At 34.3% G+C, this 19,174-nt stretch overlaps 1 protein-coding gene across 3 annotated transcripts in view; it reads right to left on the bottom strand.

The window, feature by feature from the left end:
• ITFG1 (integrin alpha FG-GAP repeat containing 1) overlaps window positions 1–19,174 on the bottom strand; it is a 291,906-nt gene that overhangs the window by 191,664 nt on the left and 81,068 nt on the right. For all 3 annotated transcript variants that reach the window (XM_077898547.1, XM_077898546.1, XM_077898545.1), the window contains exons 7-8: window positions 17,549–17,610; window positions 4,738–4,825 (exon numbers count right to left, since the gene is read on the bottom strand). In XM_077898547.1, the coding sequence (XP_077754673.1) occupies window positions 4,738–4,825; window positions 17,549–17,610 (150 nt within the window). The remainder of the gene's footprint in view (window positions 1–4,737; window positions 4,826–17,548; window positions 17,611–19,174) is intronic.

Genomic DNA, 19,174 nt, shown 5'->3' with positions numbered 1-19,174 from the left:
TATCTTATTTTTCTGTCAAGCTATTTATACTCTCTTCCTTGGAGGTCTCATTTGGGTCTTGACATCTTAGCTTTTGGAGGATTTTTAAGCTTGTTTTGCTTTATTCCTGAAGCTAGGCTTCCTAAATGTTTCAGGAATGTTCCAGCTTTGTTGTCTTACTAGTATAATTAATGTGATGACTCTGAAGTATCTCTAAAGTATTCAAACAAGCTTTCTCTTCTAATTACCTATCTCTATGAAGCATGGTAGAGAAAATAATTCTTTTAGTCACTCAGAGGCTTTTTTTTAACCTCTCTAATGTCAAATCAATGACTAAATTTACTGATTCTTTCTTTGCAATGTTTCTCACACTTGTCCCTCCCATTTATTGATGTAGTTAGCACATGCTTTTACCTCTTCATGACCTGCCCTATCTCCTGACTAGTTTCTATCTCTAGAAAATCCAGTACTTTTTAAAACTTTAAATCTGCTTCTCTTTTGATATAAAAATCTCAGGCGTATCAGAGATTCTAATAATTTTCCTCTGAATTCCTATTCCATGTCCAAGAAGCAATATCTTCTGCATATCCTACCAGACCAGAAGATTTTTACTTTCTGAAGTTAATTTAAGAAGGTATTAACAAAAAGATGTTCAAAATTGTTCTGTCTTCCCATTGCTTTCAGAGAATAAAATTAACATTTGCTTATCTGCTATAATTTGGTAATCCAGTGTGTTCCAGCCGATTTTTGTATGTTTTTATATTTTTACAGAAACTCTATTCAAGCCTTAAGTGGTTTATTCACTAGTCACTAATTACACCTTGTTTTCATACCTCTACATATTTTTTAAAAAAGATTTTATTTATTTATTCATGAGAGACACAGAGAGAGAGAGAGGTAGAGACACAGGCACAGGCTCCATGCAGGGAGCCTAACGTGGGACTCGATCCCGGGTCTCCAGGATCACACCCTGGGCTAAAGGCAGCGCTAAACCGCTGAGCCACCGGGGCTGCCCACCTCTACATATTTTAAACCAAACCTCAGGGATCCCTGGGTGGCGCAGCGGTTTGGTGCCTGCCTTTGGCCCAGGGCGCGATCTTGGAGACCCGGGATCGAATCCCACGTCGGGCTCCCTGTGCATGGAGCCTGTTTCTCCCTCTGCCTGTGTCTCTGCCTCTCTCTCTCTCTCTCTCTCTCTGTATGACTATCATAAATAAATAAAAAAAAATTAAAAAAAAAAAAAAACCAAACCTCAGAGTTGTTTCTTTTTTTTTTTTTTTCAGAGTTGTTTCAAAGTCTAGTCCAATACTCACCTCTTCTGTGAGCCTTCCTACCCTTTCACGGCCTAAAGTGATTCAACTTGGCACAATACTTTGCATCATGTCTATGGCATTAGTTCCATAATTAATAGTGAAATACAGCCTAGTTTCTCTTATATTGTGGCAGTTGTTTCTTTATTCTTGTGCTTTTTACAAATTTTGCGCTTTTGTTTTCCCCATTAGACTATACAATTCTTAAAGGGAAGGATCTTACCTTAAAAATCTGTGCTTTCTTACATGGCATTCAGTACAATACTTAAAACATGACAGGTCTAACTTTTGCATTTTATCTGTAGGAGTTAAAGATCTTCTTAAAGTACATTATGTTCTCTAAAGAAGTTGTTCACTCAACTCAGAGGATAGGTTCAATTATATACGAAGTTAGAAGTACTATGCCAAAAAAATCTAATGACACTTTAGGTACATACTTTTTTTCTTTCTTGCTCACTATTACGCTTCCATAATTTACTATTTCATTATTAAATCAATATATTAATCTAACCACATAACAGAAAATCTGAGGAACATGGAATAATATGATAACCTGCTTTCACATAACCATCATTATCAGTTTCATCTATTTTTTTCTAATCTGTTTTTTAGATGATTACATTGTGTAACATATTGTTTTTTAGATGTTACATTGTGTAACATATTGTTCTGCTCTTTTCTTCTAACTATCATTTTCATTGGCTGTATAATATTCCATGGAGTTTTATTTAGCTGATTTCTCAAAGAGTATTTCTTTGTCTTATTAAAGAAATAAGTAACATAATTATATTTAGCTTGGATAATTATTCTGCTGCTTTTTTGGTAAAGGCTCCTGATGTGTGAGATTTTCAACCATCCTACCTACCTCCCTTTGGCTATAACTAGAATAGCCTAAATTTGAAGTAGATTTTTAAAAATCTGTAATAAAATATTTTATGTTAGCAGCTAAATATTTCATCATAGCTGTAAAGCAACTTCTGTTCCTAGGCAATTTAAGTGAGCTGGGGGCCATTTAAACCCTCCTTTCTGGTACAAGATTCTTCCCGTAAGTTCTATTTATTCAAGCATGTGCTTTTTAAAAAAAAAAAACAAAAAACACAAAAACCCAATTTTACCCATTTGGTAAATAGCGAATTTCTGAAATCATGCTGACTTCCTGGCTGTCAGTCCCTTCTCCTGACTTGGTTCTAACAGTGTGTGTGTGTGCTGTGTGTAGGGAAGGGGAGTTGAGGGTGAAGGATAGGATGCAATTCACAGATGTATTCAAGTGTATAGAAATATAATGAGTTACCACCTCACACCAGTGAGAATGGGGAAAATTAACAAGGCAGGAAACCACAAATGTTGGAGACGATGTGGAGAAAGGGGAACCCTCCTGCACTGTTGGTCGGAATGTGAACTGGTGCAGCCACTCTGGAACACTGTGTGGAGGTTCCTCAAAGAGTTAAAAATAGACCTGCCCTACGACCCAGAAATTGCACTGTTGGGGATTTACCCCAAAGATACAGATGCAATGAAACGCCAGGACACCTGCACCCCGATGTTTATAGCAGCAATGTCCACAATAGCCAAACTGTGGAAGGAGTCTTGGTGTCCATCGAAAGATGAATGGATAAAGAAGATGTGGTTTATGTATACAATGGAATATTACTCAGCCATTAGAAACGACAAATACCCACCATTTGCTTCAACGTGGATGGAACTGGAGGGTATTATGCTAAGTGAAATAAGTCAATTGGAGGACAAACATTATATGGTCTCATTCATTTGGGGAATATAAAAAATAGTGACAGGGAATAAAGGGGAAAGGAGAAAAAATGAGTGGGAAACATCAGAAAGGGAGATAGAACATGAGAGACTCCTAACTCTGGGAAACGAACTGGGGGGGGGGGAAGGGGAAGTGGGCGGGGGGGTGACTGTGTGATGGGCACTGAGGGGGACACTTGATGGGATGAGCACTGGGTGTTATTCTATATGTTGGCAAATTGAACACCAATAAAAAATAAATTTACAAAAAAAACCCAAAAAAACAAATGTATAGAAAATGTGCATTTTGTATATATTAATATTCATAACCTTATTAAATGTCATCTGCTTTTTTGGACTCATTAGCAGTCTTGTTTTTTGATAATACCCAACTAAAAATACATGGACTTTAACAATTTTGTTAAAAACAAGGCACTTTATCATACAAACCACAATTATAAGACAAGTAACTTCAATTTCGAGGTTCTTAACCAGAGGTTAGGGGAGGTATATGTGCCCTCTGAGAATTACATAATGCATATATACTTTTTTTTCTAGAGAGAGACTTATAAAAGGATTTGTCATTAATCCAGCTAATTATGTCAGTCAGCAAATTAAAAGGAATATTTTCATATATTCTATACTTATTTATTTATTAAAGACACCAGAAATCTGCTCAAAATCAAAGTAACATTCAACATAATGAAACTAAAATACAGTACAACACAGAGATGTATGTGGATGTTTCCATCAAATAACACTATTAAACCTGCTTTAGATGCCTTAGGATTTATTTTATCTCTATGACACTGAATGATGGGTTGATTTTGATTCAGTCAACTGAGCAAAGAGCAGTGATAACAATAAAGCCAGTTAAGTCTGATGAAAAGATTCATATTTCTTGTGATCTTACTCTGTGCCCAACACTGTGCTTTACTCACATTCTGTCATTCACTGTAGTCTTGTGAGGTGCATATGATCAACACTGTCATTTTATGGATGAGGAAACAGGCCTCTGAACATGGTGACATGTCATCTGAATTCTGAGGAACAGGCTGAGGTGTTTATTGGACGAATGAAGAAAAAGTAGGAGGGGAGTGAACTTTAAACTCTTCAGTGTTGGTCATCTAGACTACCTTCCCATCTAATACCAAAATCCTTTTTAATAATAATTGAAAAATGGTGAAAGAGCCATACATGTTTTGGAAGTTCCTAACCAATGTGAACTTGACTTATAGTATGGAATTTTATGGCAAACAGATTCATGTGTCCTCATGTGGCAAATTCCTTGATGTTACTTTACTGCTCTTTGGGATTAAGAGGTAAATAAAAAAATGTTCTTAGTATTGAAGTTTCAAGAGGTCAGGTTAATTCCAATTTTTCTTTTTGGTTCCATAATTTAGATGTATATGAAGACTTCACAACTACTTGGTATTCTCTAGAAAAGCCTCAATAGACTTCCTTGTTTTGCATGTTACTCCTGCAAACAGGAATCTTTTAAGTTCTAATTATACTTTAAACATAAATGTCATAAATTGCTCCTGGTATTAAGGAGCTGACCGCTTACCACATATAATATTAGGAAAGGCATCTTTTAAATCTTTAATAGTTCTGAAGATAATAAAATTATATTCAAGTAGAGGAAATTAAGATGACTAGGTTAGAGACAGGGGTAGAATTTGAAAGATGAAAAGAATCTTACCAAAATCTGCAAATGCTGACTGTCCAACCACCATCATATTTTGAGGTTTTTCAAATATAGTTATAGAACTGACAGAGAAATTTCCATCCTGTTAATGGCAGAAAATTTTGGGTTAGACTATCATAAACCATTCATTTGTCAAGTGTGTCAGAAAGCATTTAAACTGAAGCAGGGAAATAAATAATTTAAGGCTTTTGTTTTACTGCACAAAAATTATTCCACTTTCTTATAATACCTTTATCACAAAAAAAAAAAAAAAGAAGCTCTAAGCTCTAAGTTGATAAAGATTGCCTGGAGTGCTTTCCTTGGTGTCCCTTCTAGTTTTATATCATTTACTTAATCTTCATTATAATTTCAGGCATAATGAGTGTCTTCTACTTTCAAGTACCATGAAAATGGTAGTATATTTGGTATATTCTTTATATTTGGAAATATAAATAAGTATAAAAAGATCATTCCTACCTTGAGGGAGCTTATAGTCCAGTTGGGACATAAGATATGTCAGGAAAATAGAATTTCTGAACGTAATATATATAAATGGTACAAGTAAGTGGCAAAGATACTATATCTTACAGATTTCAAAGAAAGAAGACCTCTGTTGGGCATAATTAAGAAAAAAGTTAAGATTCAAATGAGATAAGAATTCCACTCTTCCTTAAAGAGCCAATTTCTTAGCAACTCAAGTTGAAGTATCATTGAGAAAAGGGAGCAAAGAAGACAACTGGCAGGTATTAATGAGAGGTGGCTAAGCTAATAAATAAGAACAAAAATCCATGAGAGATCCTTTATTTCAATTACTCTTTCCAAAATGGAGGTACACATCTTACTTATAAAAATATGCATTTCTTTAAATTATTATTTCCTTTCTATAATTTTAGACTATGACACCAGAAAAATCAACCAACACACTGAATTTGGGATTTGGAGCACTTAGTTCTATACAGAGCTCTCTTCTTATCACTGACATCTCTATTCACTATTTGACATACTGACCCTGATTATGACATACTTTATACAGATATCTATCTATTTGAAAAATATTTTTAAAATTAATTTTTCCCCTAAGGATATTCAGATTTGCATGTTAATTTCTTAATTTCATGTGAACAAATCCCTTCTGATATTTACATAGAAAGGCACTGCTGCCTTGAAAACATGAAGACCAAGTGCTTGGAAAATGAGTAAGTGGGTAAGATTTGTTTTGTGATGGGCAATTTTCCAAACATTTTAACACTCCATTATCTACATTCAGAAACATGTTTCCCCTACAATTATTAAAGTATCTGATATGCTTTTTGAATGATCTTTCTATAGAAATCTTATTTACATAGTATCTTAAACCTTATGAATCCCCTCCAGTGTGAGTACCTGAAATTACATTATAGATATATCAAAGGTGCCAAATTTCTGACTAGAGTGTCAAATGCTTTTGCATTTTAGAAAGATCATAGCATTGGGTGTACAGTGGACATAATGGTTCTAGAATGAATGGAGAAAAATCTCTTCTAAAATACATCAGCTTTATGTACTAAAGTGGAGTATCAACCCATTATACTGATTCATGTGAACAAATTACCCCAATGAAGTTCTGTTAAACTTAATAAATATATCTAGAAATATTTCTGGATATAACCTCATGATGTATCTCCATCAAGAAACACTGAGTACTTTCCAGGTGATGGCCTCCCATGTCCAAGATGTCATATAAATTCTGAACCCCAATAGAAGGAAAGCAATACTTCCTTCCAACCACTGGAGAAAGAGAATATATTTTTGCTATGGTGAGAATATGCAGAATACATTCTACAAACAACATAATGGGGGAAAGACAATACCTTATCAAATTTAACTTCCCTTTATTATTATTATTTGTTCTCTACTCCCATTTGGTAGTAAAACACTATATATAATTCAATCTCCATTCAAATTAGTGTCATTTACATATGTAATAAAAATGATTCAACAAACTTCATCAATATGTTTATGAGGTAACACATTTTAACATGATATATAAGTACACTTATTTTCAAACATGAAACTTCTATGTACTTGTTTAATGTAGAAAATACAAGTACAGCATCAAGACTTTTAATATTGAGAGAGTAGAATAGTCTGGTAGAAAGCACTAGACATAGAATTAGATGACAGGGATTCTTGTCTTGTTTTCATTGGCAAGTTGTACTGCTTTGGAACATTACTGTTCTGGGTCCTAGTTCTTAACTGTTAGTAAGGGATAAATGTACCGCCTACTTGAGGGTTCTAGAAAGGATCGATGCAATGATAGATTAGAAAGCATTCTTCAAAATGTGAAGTTATCAGGCACTTACATGGTATATTTATAATGGCAGTCCTGCGCTGATGAGCTGCAAGTACTTTTTTCATGGGCTATCTGACACTAATACAAGGCATTCTGTCCCATTCTTTACCATGCTGTTCTTACTGGCTTTCACTGTATCCCTGCAAACCAAAGCTGAGCTAAGTTACTAGTGGTTCTGCTGCAGTTATGTCTTTTGTCTTTCCTTTTGCCTATCTGGTTTCTGAAATGATTGTACAATGAATGACTTAAAGGTAGAAATTTTAGAGACAGATTTCCTAGTTCAACTTTTAGCTCCACTGTTTACTGGTGTTCAGATATGTATGTTAGTTCTTTCCCATCTTCATTTTTTATTTTTTTATTATTTTTAAAGATTTTATTTATTTACTCACAAGAGACACACACACACACACACAGAGAGGCAGAGACACAGGCAGAGGGAGAAGCAGGCTCCATGCAAGGATCCTGACGTATGACTTGATCCCGGGACTCCAGGATCACACCCTGGGCCAAAGGCAGGCGCTATACCGCTGAGCCACCCAGGGATCCCCTGAATATGTTAGTTCTAATCTAAGCATCTGTTTACTTATCTTGAAAATGTATTTTTACAAAATTTCTGTGAGGATTAGTGAAATAATCCATATAAAGTGCTTAGTAGAATATATGTACATAGTATCACTTAGTTAACATTAACTATTATTGCTAGTAGGAACACTAATAGTAATATCAGTATTTCTGTTACCAAAACTACCACCTACCACTGAAATAGCTAACCCACTGCCATTGACAGAGGAAAAAAACCTGCCATTTTCTGCTTTAATTTCAACCACAAATGCAATGTTTTAACAAGTACCTCTCTGTAGATGACTACCTATACTCTGGCCTGCACGTTTTTTTGTTGGCTGTTATTTTTTTTTAGAGAAAGAGAGAGAGAGAGAGAGAGCGTGAGTGCACCAAAGGGGAGGGTAGAGGGAGAGAAAATATTAAGGCTCCATGCCCAGTGTGGAGCCTAATGTGGGGCTCAATCTCACAATCCTGAGACTGTGACCTGAGCTGAAATCAAGAGTTGGATGCTTAACCAACTGAGCCAGGTGTCCCCAGTCTGTATGTTTTAATATTTAATGTTAAAACTGTCATATTTATAATTTATGAAAAAAATGATAAAGAAGCAATAGCTGATAGCTGTTTTGTGTCTACATCTTTATTCATATAAAGCAATGATTCTCAACAGGGGTGATTTTGTTCTCCAGGGGATATGGGACAATGACTGGAGACCTATATGATTGTCACAATTGAGTCAGGCACTAGCATCTAAGTGAGTAAAAGTCAGAGATACTGATCAACAACCTATAGGACACAGGACAGAACTCTACAATAAAGAATTATCTGGACCCAAATGGTAATAGTGCCAAGATGAAAAATTTCTGACATAAAGGGTGGTAGGTAAAGTCCAATGACTTTGCCATTCTTGTCCTAGTTGTTCCCCTTTGTGACACTTACCTAGTCTCTTCTCTGAGTTCTAGCATTACATTTCTTCCTTTTTTATTCTTTTTCAAAGTTTTTTTTTAAAAGATTTTATTTTATTTTATTTATTTATTCATTCATTCATTCATGAGAGACACAGAAAGAAAGAGAGGCAGAGACACAGGCAGAGAGAGAAGCAGGCTCCATGCAGGGAACCCGATGTGGGACTCGATCTCAGGACCCCAGGACCACACCCCGAGCTAAAGGCAGATGCCCAACCGCTAAGCCACCCAGGCATCCCATTTTTAAAGATTTTATTTATTTGAGAGAGAGCGAGAGAGAGACAGAGACAGAGACAGAGAACGTATAGGAGCAGAGAGAAGGGGCAGAGGGAGATGCGGACTCCCTGCTGTGCAGGGAGCCCGATGTGGAGCTCCATCCCAGGACTCTGGAATCATGACCTAAGCCAAAGGCAGCTGCTTAACCGACTGAGCCACCCAGGTGCCCCTAAGTCTTATATTTCTAACCATCTCCTTGATATGTTTCTTAGCTAAAATAAGTTTTTTCCTGTCTCAAATTAGATATTTCATTTGTCTTTTCTCTTACTGGTCATTAGTAGAAAACACAAGCTAAACTTGCAATAATGGTCTTTCTTTCTTATCACATTTGTCCCTTCTAGGCCTTTCCCAAATGAATCATTCACCTTTTTACCAGGTTATAGTAAATTCCACCTAAGTGATCTCCCCATCTCCAGATCTTCCATGCAAACTTATCTGATAGCAAGATAACTGCAATAATGAAAGCTCTTGTTCATCTCACCTTCAGTCCTAAATTGTTTTAAAGCTTAAAAGATCAAATTAGTTTAGAAGTGAAAGCTTCTGCTGATCTTATTTGAACTAATTCTTATAATCTTACCTTCCAGTATCTTCTCATGTTCTGGCCCAAACCAGCCACATTTTACACACTGAATATGTCCTGGGTTTCCTGTGCCCTCCCTTGCCCATCTCTCTCTTTTTTGTCACTTCCTATCACTAGGTAGGAACCTCCTACCACTTGTACAAGTGAACATCCTGCTCACTTGTACTGGCCGTTTTATTTATTTATTTTTTTTAATTTTTATTTATTTATGATAGTCACAGAGAGAGAGAGAGGCGCAGAGACACAGGCAGAGGGAGAAGCAGGCTCCATGCACCGGGAGCCCGATGTGGGATTCGATCCCGGGTCTCCAGGATCGCGCCCTGGGCCAAAGGCAGGCGCCAAACCGCTGCGCCACCCAGGGATCCCCGTACTGGCCGTTTTAAATACCATATTTTTCTTAAAGTCTTCCCTGATGATCTTGGGTGGATCAAATGGTAGCAACTACTCTGTCTTTGAGCTACCTGCAGCATGAGGTTTTTATATCTCATCAAACCAGCCAGAGTTGCCCATACTCCCATCTTACCCCTTTTGACTTATAAGCTCCTTTAAATTTCATGCTTCCTAGAGCACCTATCTGGGACTTTGTGCACACTGACATTCTAACAAGATTTGCTGAAGTTCTAGTTCTTCTATGTAATATGATTTCAAGGTTGTTTTTTTTTTTTTTTTTTTTTTTGGCCGATAGTGAATACTACAAATTGTCTGCCTAATCTCTACCTGAAAATACTCATCCATTTTACAAAACCTACACTTTGATGTTTTATAAAACCTAAACTAATTGATATTGAGTCTACATTTCCCTTAATTTGTACCAGTGATTTATTAATGTTAACATGGGGACCTTACTCATTCAGTGTTTTACAGTAAGAACAACCACTAGTCTCCACTGTCCAACAGTCAACTTATTAACTTTCTTTAAAGACAACAATAATGAAAATGATAAAATCAAAGTCTAGTCTCTTCTTGACAATTTTTCTACTACATTGCTTTACTAGGTTTAATTCAGCAGGCTGCCACTCCTGAAAGATCAAAAGACATACCCAACTTTCCTAATATATAACATAGAGTTATACAAACTGAGAAAACAGAGGAATATTTTTCAAATGAAAGAACAAAACAAAACCACAGCAAAATAATTAAATGAAATAGAGATAAGCAGTATGTATGAAGAATTCAAAGTAATGACCACAAAGATACTTACTGGACTTGAGAAAAGAGAGTAGAATCTCAGTGAGATAAGAGATTGAAAATATAAAAAGACACCTATAAGAAAGGAAGAACTCAGTAACAAATTTAAAAAGCCCTAAAGTGAATCAGTAGATTAGAAGAGGGAGAAGAAGAGACTAGCAACCTGGAAGATAGATAATAGAAGCAACCAAATTGTACAACAAAGAGGAAAAAAATAAGAAAAATTAGAATAGACTTAGGGAAGTCAGTGACATCATCAAGCATAATAACATCTGCATTATAGGGATCCCAGAAGGAGGAGAGACAAAGGGGCAGAAAATTTATTTGAAAAAATAACAGCTGACAACATCCTTAATTCAGGGAAGAAAACAGACATCCAGATTCAGCAGGCCCAGAGAATCCCAAACAAAATCAACCCAAGGAGGTCCACACCAAGACACATAATTAAAATGGCAAAAAGTAATGATAAAGAGAGAATTTTAAAAGCAGCGAGAGAGATTAAAAACAAACAAAAACAACAGTTACATTCAAGGAAAACCACATAAGGCTATCAGCTGATTTTTTCAGCAGAAAGTTTGCAGGTCAGAAGGGGGCAGAATAATATATTCAAAGTACTGAAACGAAAAACTGCAACCAAGAATATTCTACTCAACAAAGTTATTATTCAGAAGACAAGGAGAGATTAAGTTTCTCACAGACAAGTTAAAGGGAGTTTATGATCACTAATCCAGCCTTTCAATAAATGTTAAAAGGGAATTCTATGAGTGGAGAGAAAAGGCAATAATTAGGAGTAAGAACATTATGAGAGTAAAAGATTTCACAGGTAAATACAAACATAATAAAAGCAGTAGATTAATCACTTATAACACCAGTTCAAAGGCTAAAGGAAAAAAAACCACTAAAATCAATTATATCTATAAAAATCAGTCAAGGGATTCATAAAATAAAAGGATATAATATGACATCATATACAGAAAACATGTCAGGGGGGAGAGTAAAAATTTAATGTTTTTAGAATGGGTTCAAACTTAAGAGACCATCAACTTAATGCAGATTACTGCATGCATAGGATGTTATATATGAACTTAATGGTAGCCATGTCATCAAAAATTTGTAACATACACAAAAAATAAAGAGGAATTAATCTAAGCGTATCACTAAAAGAAAAAAAAACCCATCAAACCAAAAGGGATGACAACAAAAGAAGAAAACAGAGAAGAAAAACAACCATAAAACAAGTAACTTAATGATAATAAGTACATATCTATCAATAATTACACTGAATGTAATTGTAAATGGACCAACTAAATACTTCAACTAAAAGACAAAAGGTGACAGAATGGATAGAAAGGGAAGATGCATCTATTATATGTTGCCTACAGGATTCATTTCAGACCTAAAAACACGTGAGACGGAAAGTGAAGGGACAGAAAAACATTTACCATGCAAATTCAAATGAAAAGTTGAGGTAGCAATCAATATTTATATCCAATAAAAGACATTAAAACAAAGACAGTAACAAGAGACAAAGAAGAATACTACATAAAGATAAAGGAAACAATCCAACAATTGTAAATATTTATGCAACTAATATGGTAGCATCTAAATATGTAAAGCAAATATTAACAGACATAAAGGAAAAATCAATAGGAATACAATAATAGAAAGCTTTAATACTCCGCTTCCATCAATGGATAGATCATTCAGAAAATCAACAAAGAAATAATAGCTTTGAATGACATATTGAACCAGATATACTCAGAACAATTTACCCAAAAGCAGTGGAATACTCATTCTTTTCAAGAGCACATGGAACACTGTATAGATTAGATCACATATTGGGTCATTAAACAAGTCTCAATAAATTCAAATTGACTGAAGTCATATCATGTATCTCTTCTGACCATAACAGTATGAAACTAGAAATAAATCATAGGAAAGAATCTAGAAAGGACACAAATATATGGAGGCTAAATAACATGTCATTAAACAATGAATGGGTCAAGGAAGAAAACAAAGTGAAAAGAAAAAATATGTGTAGACAAATGAACATGAAAAAAAATTATCCAGAATCTTTGGGATGTTTGCAAAAGCAGTTTTAAGAGGGCAGTTTATTGCAAGAGAACCCTCAAGGAACAAGACAAAAATCTCAAATAAACAACCTAACCTTGTACCTCAAGGAACTAGAAAAGAACAACTAGAGCTCAAAACTAGTAGAAAGAAAAAAACCCCCAACAGATTAGAACAGAAATATCAGAAATAGAGATTAAAAAACAAAAGAACAGATTAAAGACTCAAAAGCTGGATCTTTTAAAAGATCAATAAAAAGTGATAAACCCTTATCCAGACTCATCCAAAAAGCAAAACCAGAAAGAAAAAAAAGAGCGAGAAGACTCAAACAAAAACAAAATCAGAAACGAAAGAGGGGAAATAACAACCAATACCACAAAATACAAAGGGTTATAAGATAATATTATGAAAAATTATATGCCAATAAATTGGACAACCTAGAACAAATGGAAAAATTCCTAGAAACCTGTAACATCCAACACTGAATTGGGAATAGAAAAATTGATTAGATTGATTACTAGTAGTAAAATTTAATCAGTATTTAAAAAACTCCCAACAAATAAAAGTCCAGGATCAGATGGCTCTACAAGTGAATTCTACCAAACATTAAGAGTTAATATCTATTCTTCTCAAACTATTCTAAAAATAGAAGAGTAAAGAAAGCCACTCAATTCATTCTATGAAGACAGCATTATCCTGATACCAAAACCAGACAAAGACACTACAAAAAATGAAAATTACAGGACAATAACTCTGATGAACACAGATGGAAAATCCTCCACAAAATATTAGCAAACTGAACCAATAACACATAAAAAGAAATCATCCACAATGACTGCAGGGATTTATTCCAGGGATACAAGGGTGGTTCAATATTTGCAAATCAATCAGTATGATAATATGATATTAACAAGAGAAAGGATAAAAACCATGTGATCATATCAGCAAATGCCTAAAGAGCATTTAAGAATATACACACATCATCTGTTCATGATAAAAACTCTCAGCAAAATAGTTTTTTTTTTTTTCAAAATAGTTTTAGAGGGAACATAATAAAGGCCATATATAAAAAAAACCCACAGCTAATATCATATGCAATGGTGAAACACTGAGCTTTTTTTCTAAGATCAGGAATAAGGCAAGAGTGTCCACTCACCACTTTTATTAACATAGTATTGGAAATCCTAGCCATAGTAATAAAATAAGAAAAATAAATAAAAGGCATCCACTGTTAAGAAAGAAGAAAAACTTTCAATTTGCAGATGACATGATACTATGTATAGAAAGAAAAAACTACTAAAAACATATAAAAAAACTACTAGAACTGATAAATGAAAGTCACAGGACACAAAAGAAGTATACAGAAATCTGTTGCATTTCTATATTCTAAAATGAAGTAGCAGCAGGAGAAATTAAGAAAATAATCCCAATTACAACTGCACCAAAAATAATAAAATGCCTAGGAATATACTTACCCAAGGAGGTAAGTGACTCTCCAAAAACTATAAAATGCTGATGAAAATATCTGATGGTGACACAAACAAATGGAAAGATATTCCGTGCTCATGGACCAGAAAAGTCAATATTGTCATAATGTCCATTCTACCCAAAGAAATCTAACAATGTAATGAAATGTCTATCAAAATACAAACATCATTTTTCACAGAACTAGAACAATCCTAAAATTCATATGGAACCACAAAGACCCCAAATAGCCAAAGCAATCTTGAGAAAGAAAAAAGAAGCTGGAGGTATCTTAACTGTATATTTCAAGATATAGTACAAAGCTATAGCAATCAAAACAGTAAGATACTGGTACAAAAATAGTCATATAGATCATTGGGACAGAATACAGTCCAGAAATAAACCCACACTTACATGGTCAATTAATCTTTGAAAAAGAAGGCAAGAATATACAAGGGGATAAAGTTTCCTCAACAAATGGTATTGTATAAACTGGACAGCTACAAGCAAAAGAGTGAAACTGAACCACTTTCTTATACAGAAGAATAAACTCAAAATAGATTAAAGACCTAAATGTGAGATCAGAAACCATAAAACTCCTGAAAAGAAAATAGGCAGTAATTGCTTTGACATTGGCTGTAGCAACATTTTTTAAATATGTCTAAAGAAAAAGCAAGAGAAAGACAAGAGAGACAAAAGCAAAATTAAACTGTTGAGACTCTCCCAAAGTAAAAAGTTTTGCACCGTAAAGGAAACCATCAGCAAAACAAAATGCAACCTACAGAATGGGAGAAGTTATTGGCAAATGATATCCAATAAAGGGTTAATATCCAAAATATATAAATAATTTATATAACTCAACACCAAAAGAACAAATAATTTGACTGAGAAATAGGCAGAGGGACTGAATGAACATTTTTCCAAAGAAGACATAGATGGCCAACAGACACTTGGGGAGATGTTCAACATTACTAACCATCACAGAAATTAAAACTATTAGATACCACTATATACCTGTCAGAATGGCTAAAATCAAAAACATAAAAAATAACAAGTGGCAAGGATGTGGAATAAAAGGAATCCTCTGTGTTGATTATAATGCCAACTGGTGCAGCCTCTGTGGAAAACAGTATGGAAGTTGCTCAAATTATTAAAAATAGAATCACCATATCAATCCAAAGAAAACAAAACTATTAACTTGAAAAGATATAGGAAACCCTATGCTTATTGCAACGTTATTTAAACAGTCAAGATATGGAAGCAAACCAAGTGTCCATTCATAAGAAGATGTGTGGTGTATATATACATAATGGAAGTACTCAGCCATAAAAATGAATGAGATATTACCATTTGCAATGACATGGATGACTCTAGAGGGTATAATGCTAAGTGAAATAAGCCAGAGAAAGACAAACGTCATATGATTTTACTCATATGTGGAATTTAAGAAACAAAATGAACAAATACACAAAGAGAATTGAGACAAATAAGATATAGCCTCTTCAATATACAGAAGAAACTAATATTTGCCAGAAGGGAGATGGTGAGGGGATGGGCGAAATAGATAAAGGGGCTTAAGAGTACAAGGATCCTGATGAGTACTTAGAAGTGCACAAAGCTGCTGATTCATTATATTATATACCTGAATTTAACATAACACTTTGCTGGTTATACTTTAATGAAAAGAATAATAATTTAATGTAGGGAAAAAGAAAATCAGGCTAAGAAGACAACGTACACTAAAAAGTACTTAATAATTTTATATACACCTTATATTTATGTGCAATAGGCTTTTTATCCTCCAGATGGATAGTTTAGTCAAAATCACTGATTTCCTCATTTCTAATACCTCAAGATTCACTTTAGGTATGTTTCCAAGGCCACCTAAAAACAAATGCCCCCCAGCATTGGGAGATATAATTTACAGTAATCATTATGTATATAACAATTATATTTCTATCATCAGTAAAACAAATATAATTATATTTTTAAAAAAGTAAACAAAAATAAATTTTTTTGGTTTCACAGCCTTTCTCCCTTTTCTCATGTTAAAAAAAAATGATAAAATTGCTTACTGTCGAAGTCCCATATAGAAGCTCTGGTCTTGTCTACACATAGCTTCTCCATTCATCCTAGTTTCTTTCTATGAAAAAATCTGAGTCATGATCAACACCACTGACTATGCCTTAAGACATGGCTGATTATGAATTTCCTTCCACAAGCTTTTATGGTACAGTTTTTAAGATCTGCTTATTTCTCATCTGTATTTTAATAAAAATATAAAAATGTTATAGGTTTAATTTGGATTGAATAAAATATAATCATTAGTAAATAGGAAATCAAGAGATCTAAAATTAAAATTTGTTAAGTGTCTACTGTGTGCTTGGCACTTTACACACATTATTTCATTCAATCTTCACTAACATTATATGAAGCACTCTTATTCCTGTTTTGCATATGAGGAAAGTAAAATTTAAAACCTGACTATTGCTTGATGGATGTCACTCAGTTGGCCAATTTGGCCTGTCCTCAAATCCTATCCTCTATTATGTAGCCTGAAATTCAACTTTAAGATTTGGAGTGGTCTAATTCTTCATTAATTAATATTTCATATAATCTATATCAGGCTAAAAGTAAAATAAAATCATGACATCAATTTTGTTTTTTTTTTTTTTTTTTTTTAATGACATCAATTTTGGAATCTTCAACTTGCAATTAAAAAATACATATATTGGGATCCCTGGGTGGCTCAGCAGGTTTGGCGCCTGCCTTCAGCCCGGGGTGTGATCCTGGAGACCCGGGATCGAGTCCCATATCAGGCTCCCTGCATGGAGCCTGCTTCTCCCTCTGCCTGTGTCTCTGCCTCTCTTCTCTCTCTCATGAATAAATAAATAAAATTTTAAAAAAATATATAAAAAATATAAAAAATACATATATTGGGAAAGACTCCTTAATCTTGGTCAAGTTGGCAATAAGTTTAGTGTGTGTTGTTCTTACTTTTTTTATATAAGCCTGAAGGCAAGGAGGAAAAAATTAGTTTTTTAAAAAGGGGTTTCTTCAGTAAACCATCATGCTGACAAATTAAATGACAGTAACCTCTCTCAACAGCTGACAGCCTAGCAGGGGCCCTGTTAACATTCGCATTAGGGCAGACTGATTGGTTTAATTGGCAGTCATGCCTAAAAACCTGCAGTGGAATTGATGCTGAATGAATCATTTCCTTCAGCAATATTCAGCAGTTTGAATGCAGCAATGCAACCAAAGGCTCTTAAAGTTGTTCTATTTATTGTTGAAACCAACCGACCAAGTGATTACCTTCATTTTATTTTCTAAAATTGTGTGCTTTTACTGAAAGCCATCATTTAAAAATGCTTCAAAGAAGAGATTTCTTACCACATTTTCCCATATCTCAAACTGGAAGGTACTAGAGGCAGACAATGTCGTGAGGAATAAATCTAGAAGGAAAATAAGAGAATTGTAAGTTTTGTTACTAATGTGTACATTTAAAACAAGAAATGCATTATGTAAGAATTAACAGAGTTGTAACTTAAACATAATTTAAATTATATTTTCAGAAGCTTGATCCCAACCAAGAAAAGAAAACAGATGATCATGTACTAGTACAATTAATAAAAATGTATTTAAAGGGAGCATCTGGTATAAGTCCTTCAAGAGCATTATTTTTAAGAACAGTTATGTGTACTAACTAACCTTTTTATCTTACACATTTTTATTTTAAGGCAGACTATCACAAAATATCTGAATCAGAATCACATTGTGCTTTTTCACCTAAAAGCTATGCTTCACTATATATCATAGTTGGGTTTAAGAATTATTTTAAATCATATAATTACAGCATCCAAAGTCTTTAGTACTCATGTTAAGTGAAGAATAAATTGTATTTTAAAATTTGTTGTTGTTGTTTTTTAAAGATTTTATTTATTTATTCATGAGAGACACAGAGAGAGAGAGAGAGAGAGAGAGAAAGAGAGAGAGGCACAGACACAGGCAGACGGAGAAGCAGGCCTCATGCAGGGAGCCCAACGTGGGACTTGATCTCGGGTCTCCAGGATCACACCCTGGGTCGAAGGTGGCGCTAAACCGCTTAGCCGCCTGGGATGCCCTGTATTTCAAATTTTGAATAGAACAATTGTCTTCATATAGTCCAACTAAACAAAGTCTGTTTTACTGAAAAGTACAAGATTTTTAATAAAATTTGTTGAAAAATAATAGGTTGACAGTCAAATCTAACATCCTATTAATGCAAAGGCCAGGTGAACTGCAAATCTATTCTAGTAGCAGTATTTATTACGTTTGCATAATGGCAATTTTACTTAGTGAATATATAAAATTTCAAAATGATGAGTTGACTCATAAGAATATTAAAATAACATTATTCTTTTGTGCTTTAAAAAATGGGACTTACTCAGAGTGATATGCAGACCATCTCTATTTTAAAGAAAAGGCTTTTTTTTGCCCCATGAAATATGTTTAGGAAAACTATCTTTTGCATTTTAATGTGTTTTCTGTAGAGCTTTCATATGAGGTTAATGACACTGATTTATGTAATAATTATAACAATAATTTTCATGGAATCTCCAGAAAGCTAAGTAATTTCTTCACTGTTATAATTAATAATACTCAAACTCCTGATTCCAAGCAAGTGGAACTATTCTTTCTGTCAATGTACCAAATATCTCTGCATTTATTTTTACCACACTAAGGATGCTTTGCCTGTGGATATACAAATGTAGTCTTTTATGAAGGTAATTTCTTTACTTGGTCAAAATACACTCCCAATGAAGTGTTTACTTCCATACTCATCTAGGAAAACTCCCTAACAATACCTGAGATTTGTGAGATGATGTATCTACAGCCAACATCCTCTCCTTCTAACATTGCCAGCAGCATGATGAAAAAACCTAAGTGCATATTTCATGTCATTCCTTCCCTTCCAGGATCTCTTTTTCCCGTGTGAAGGAGGTATACTTACCTAAGTTTCCATGCTCATTTCCTGCT

The sequence above is a fragment of the Canis aureus genome, chromosome 5, assembly GCF_053574225.1.
Source record: "Canis aureus isolate CA01 chromosome 5, VMU_Caureus_v.1.0, whole genome shotgun sequence".
Classification (NCBI taxonomy): domain Eukaryota; kingdom Metazoa; phylum Chordata; class Mammalia; order Carnivora; family Canidae; genus Canis; species Canis aureus.
This window is presented reverse-complemented; position numbering and strand designations above follow the sequence as displayed.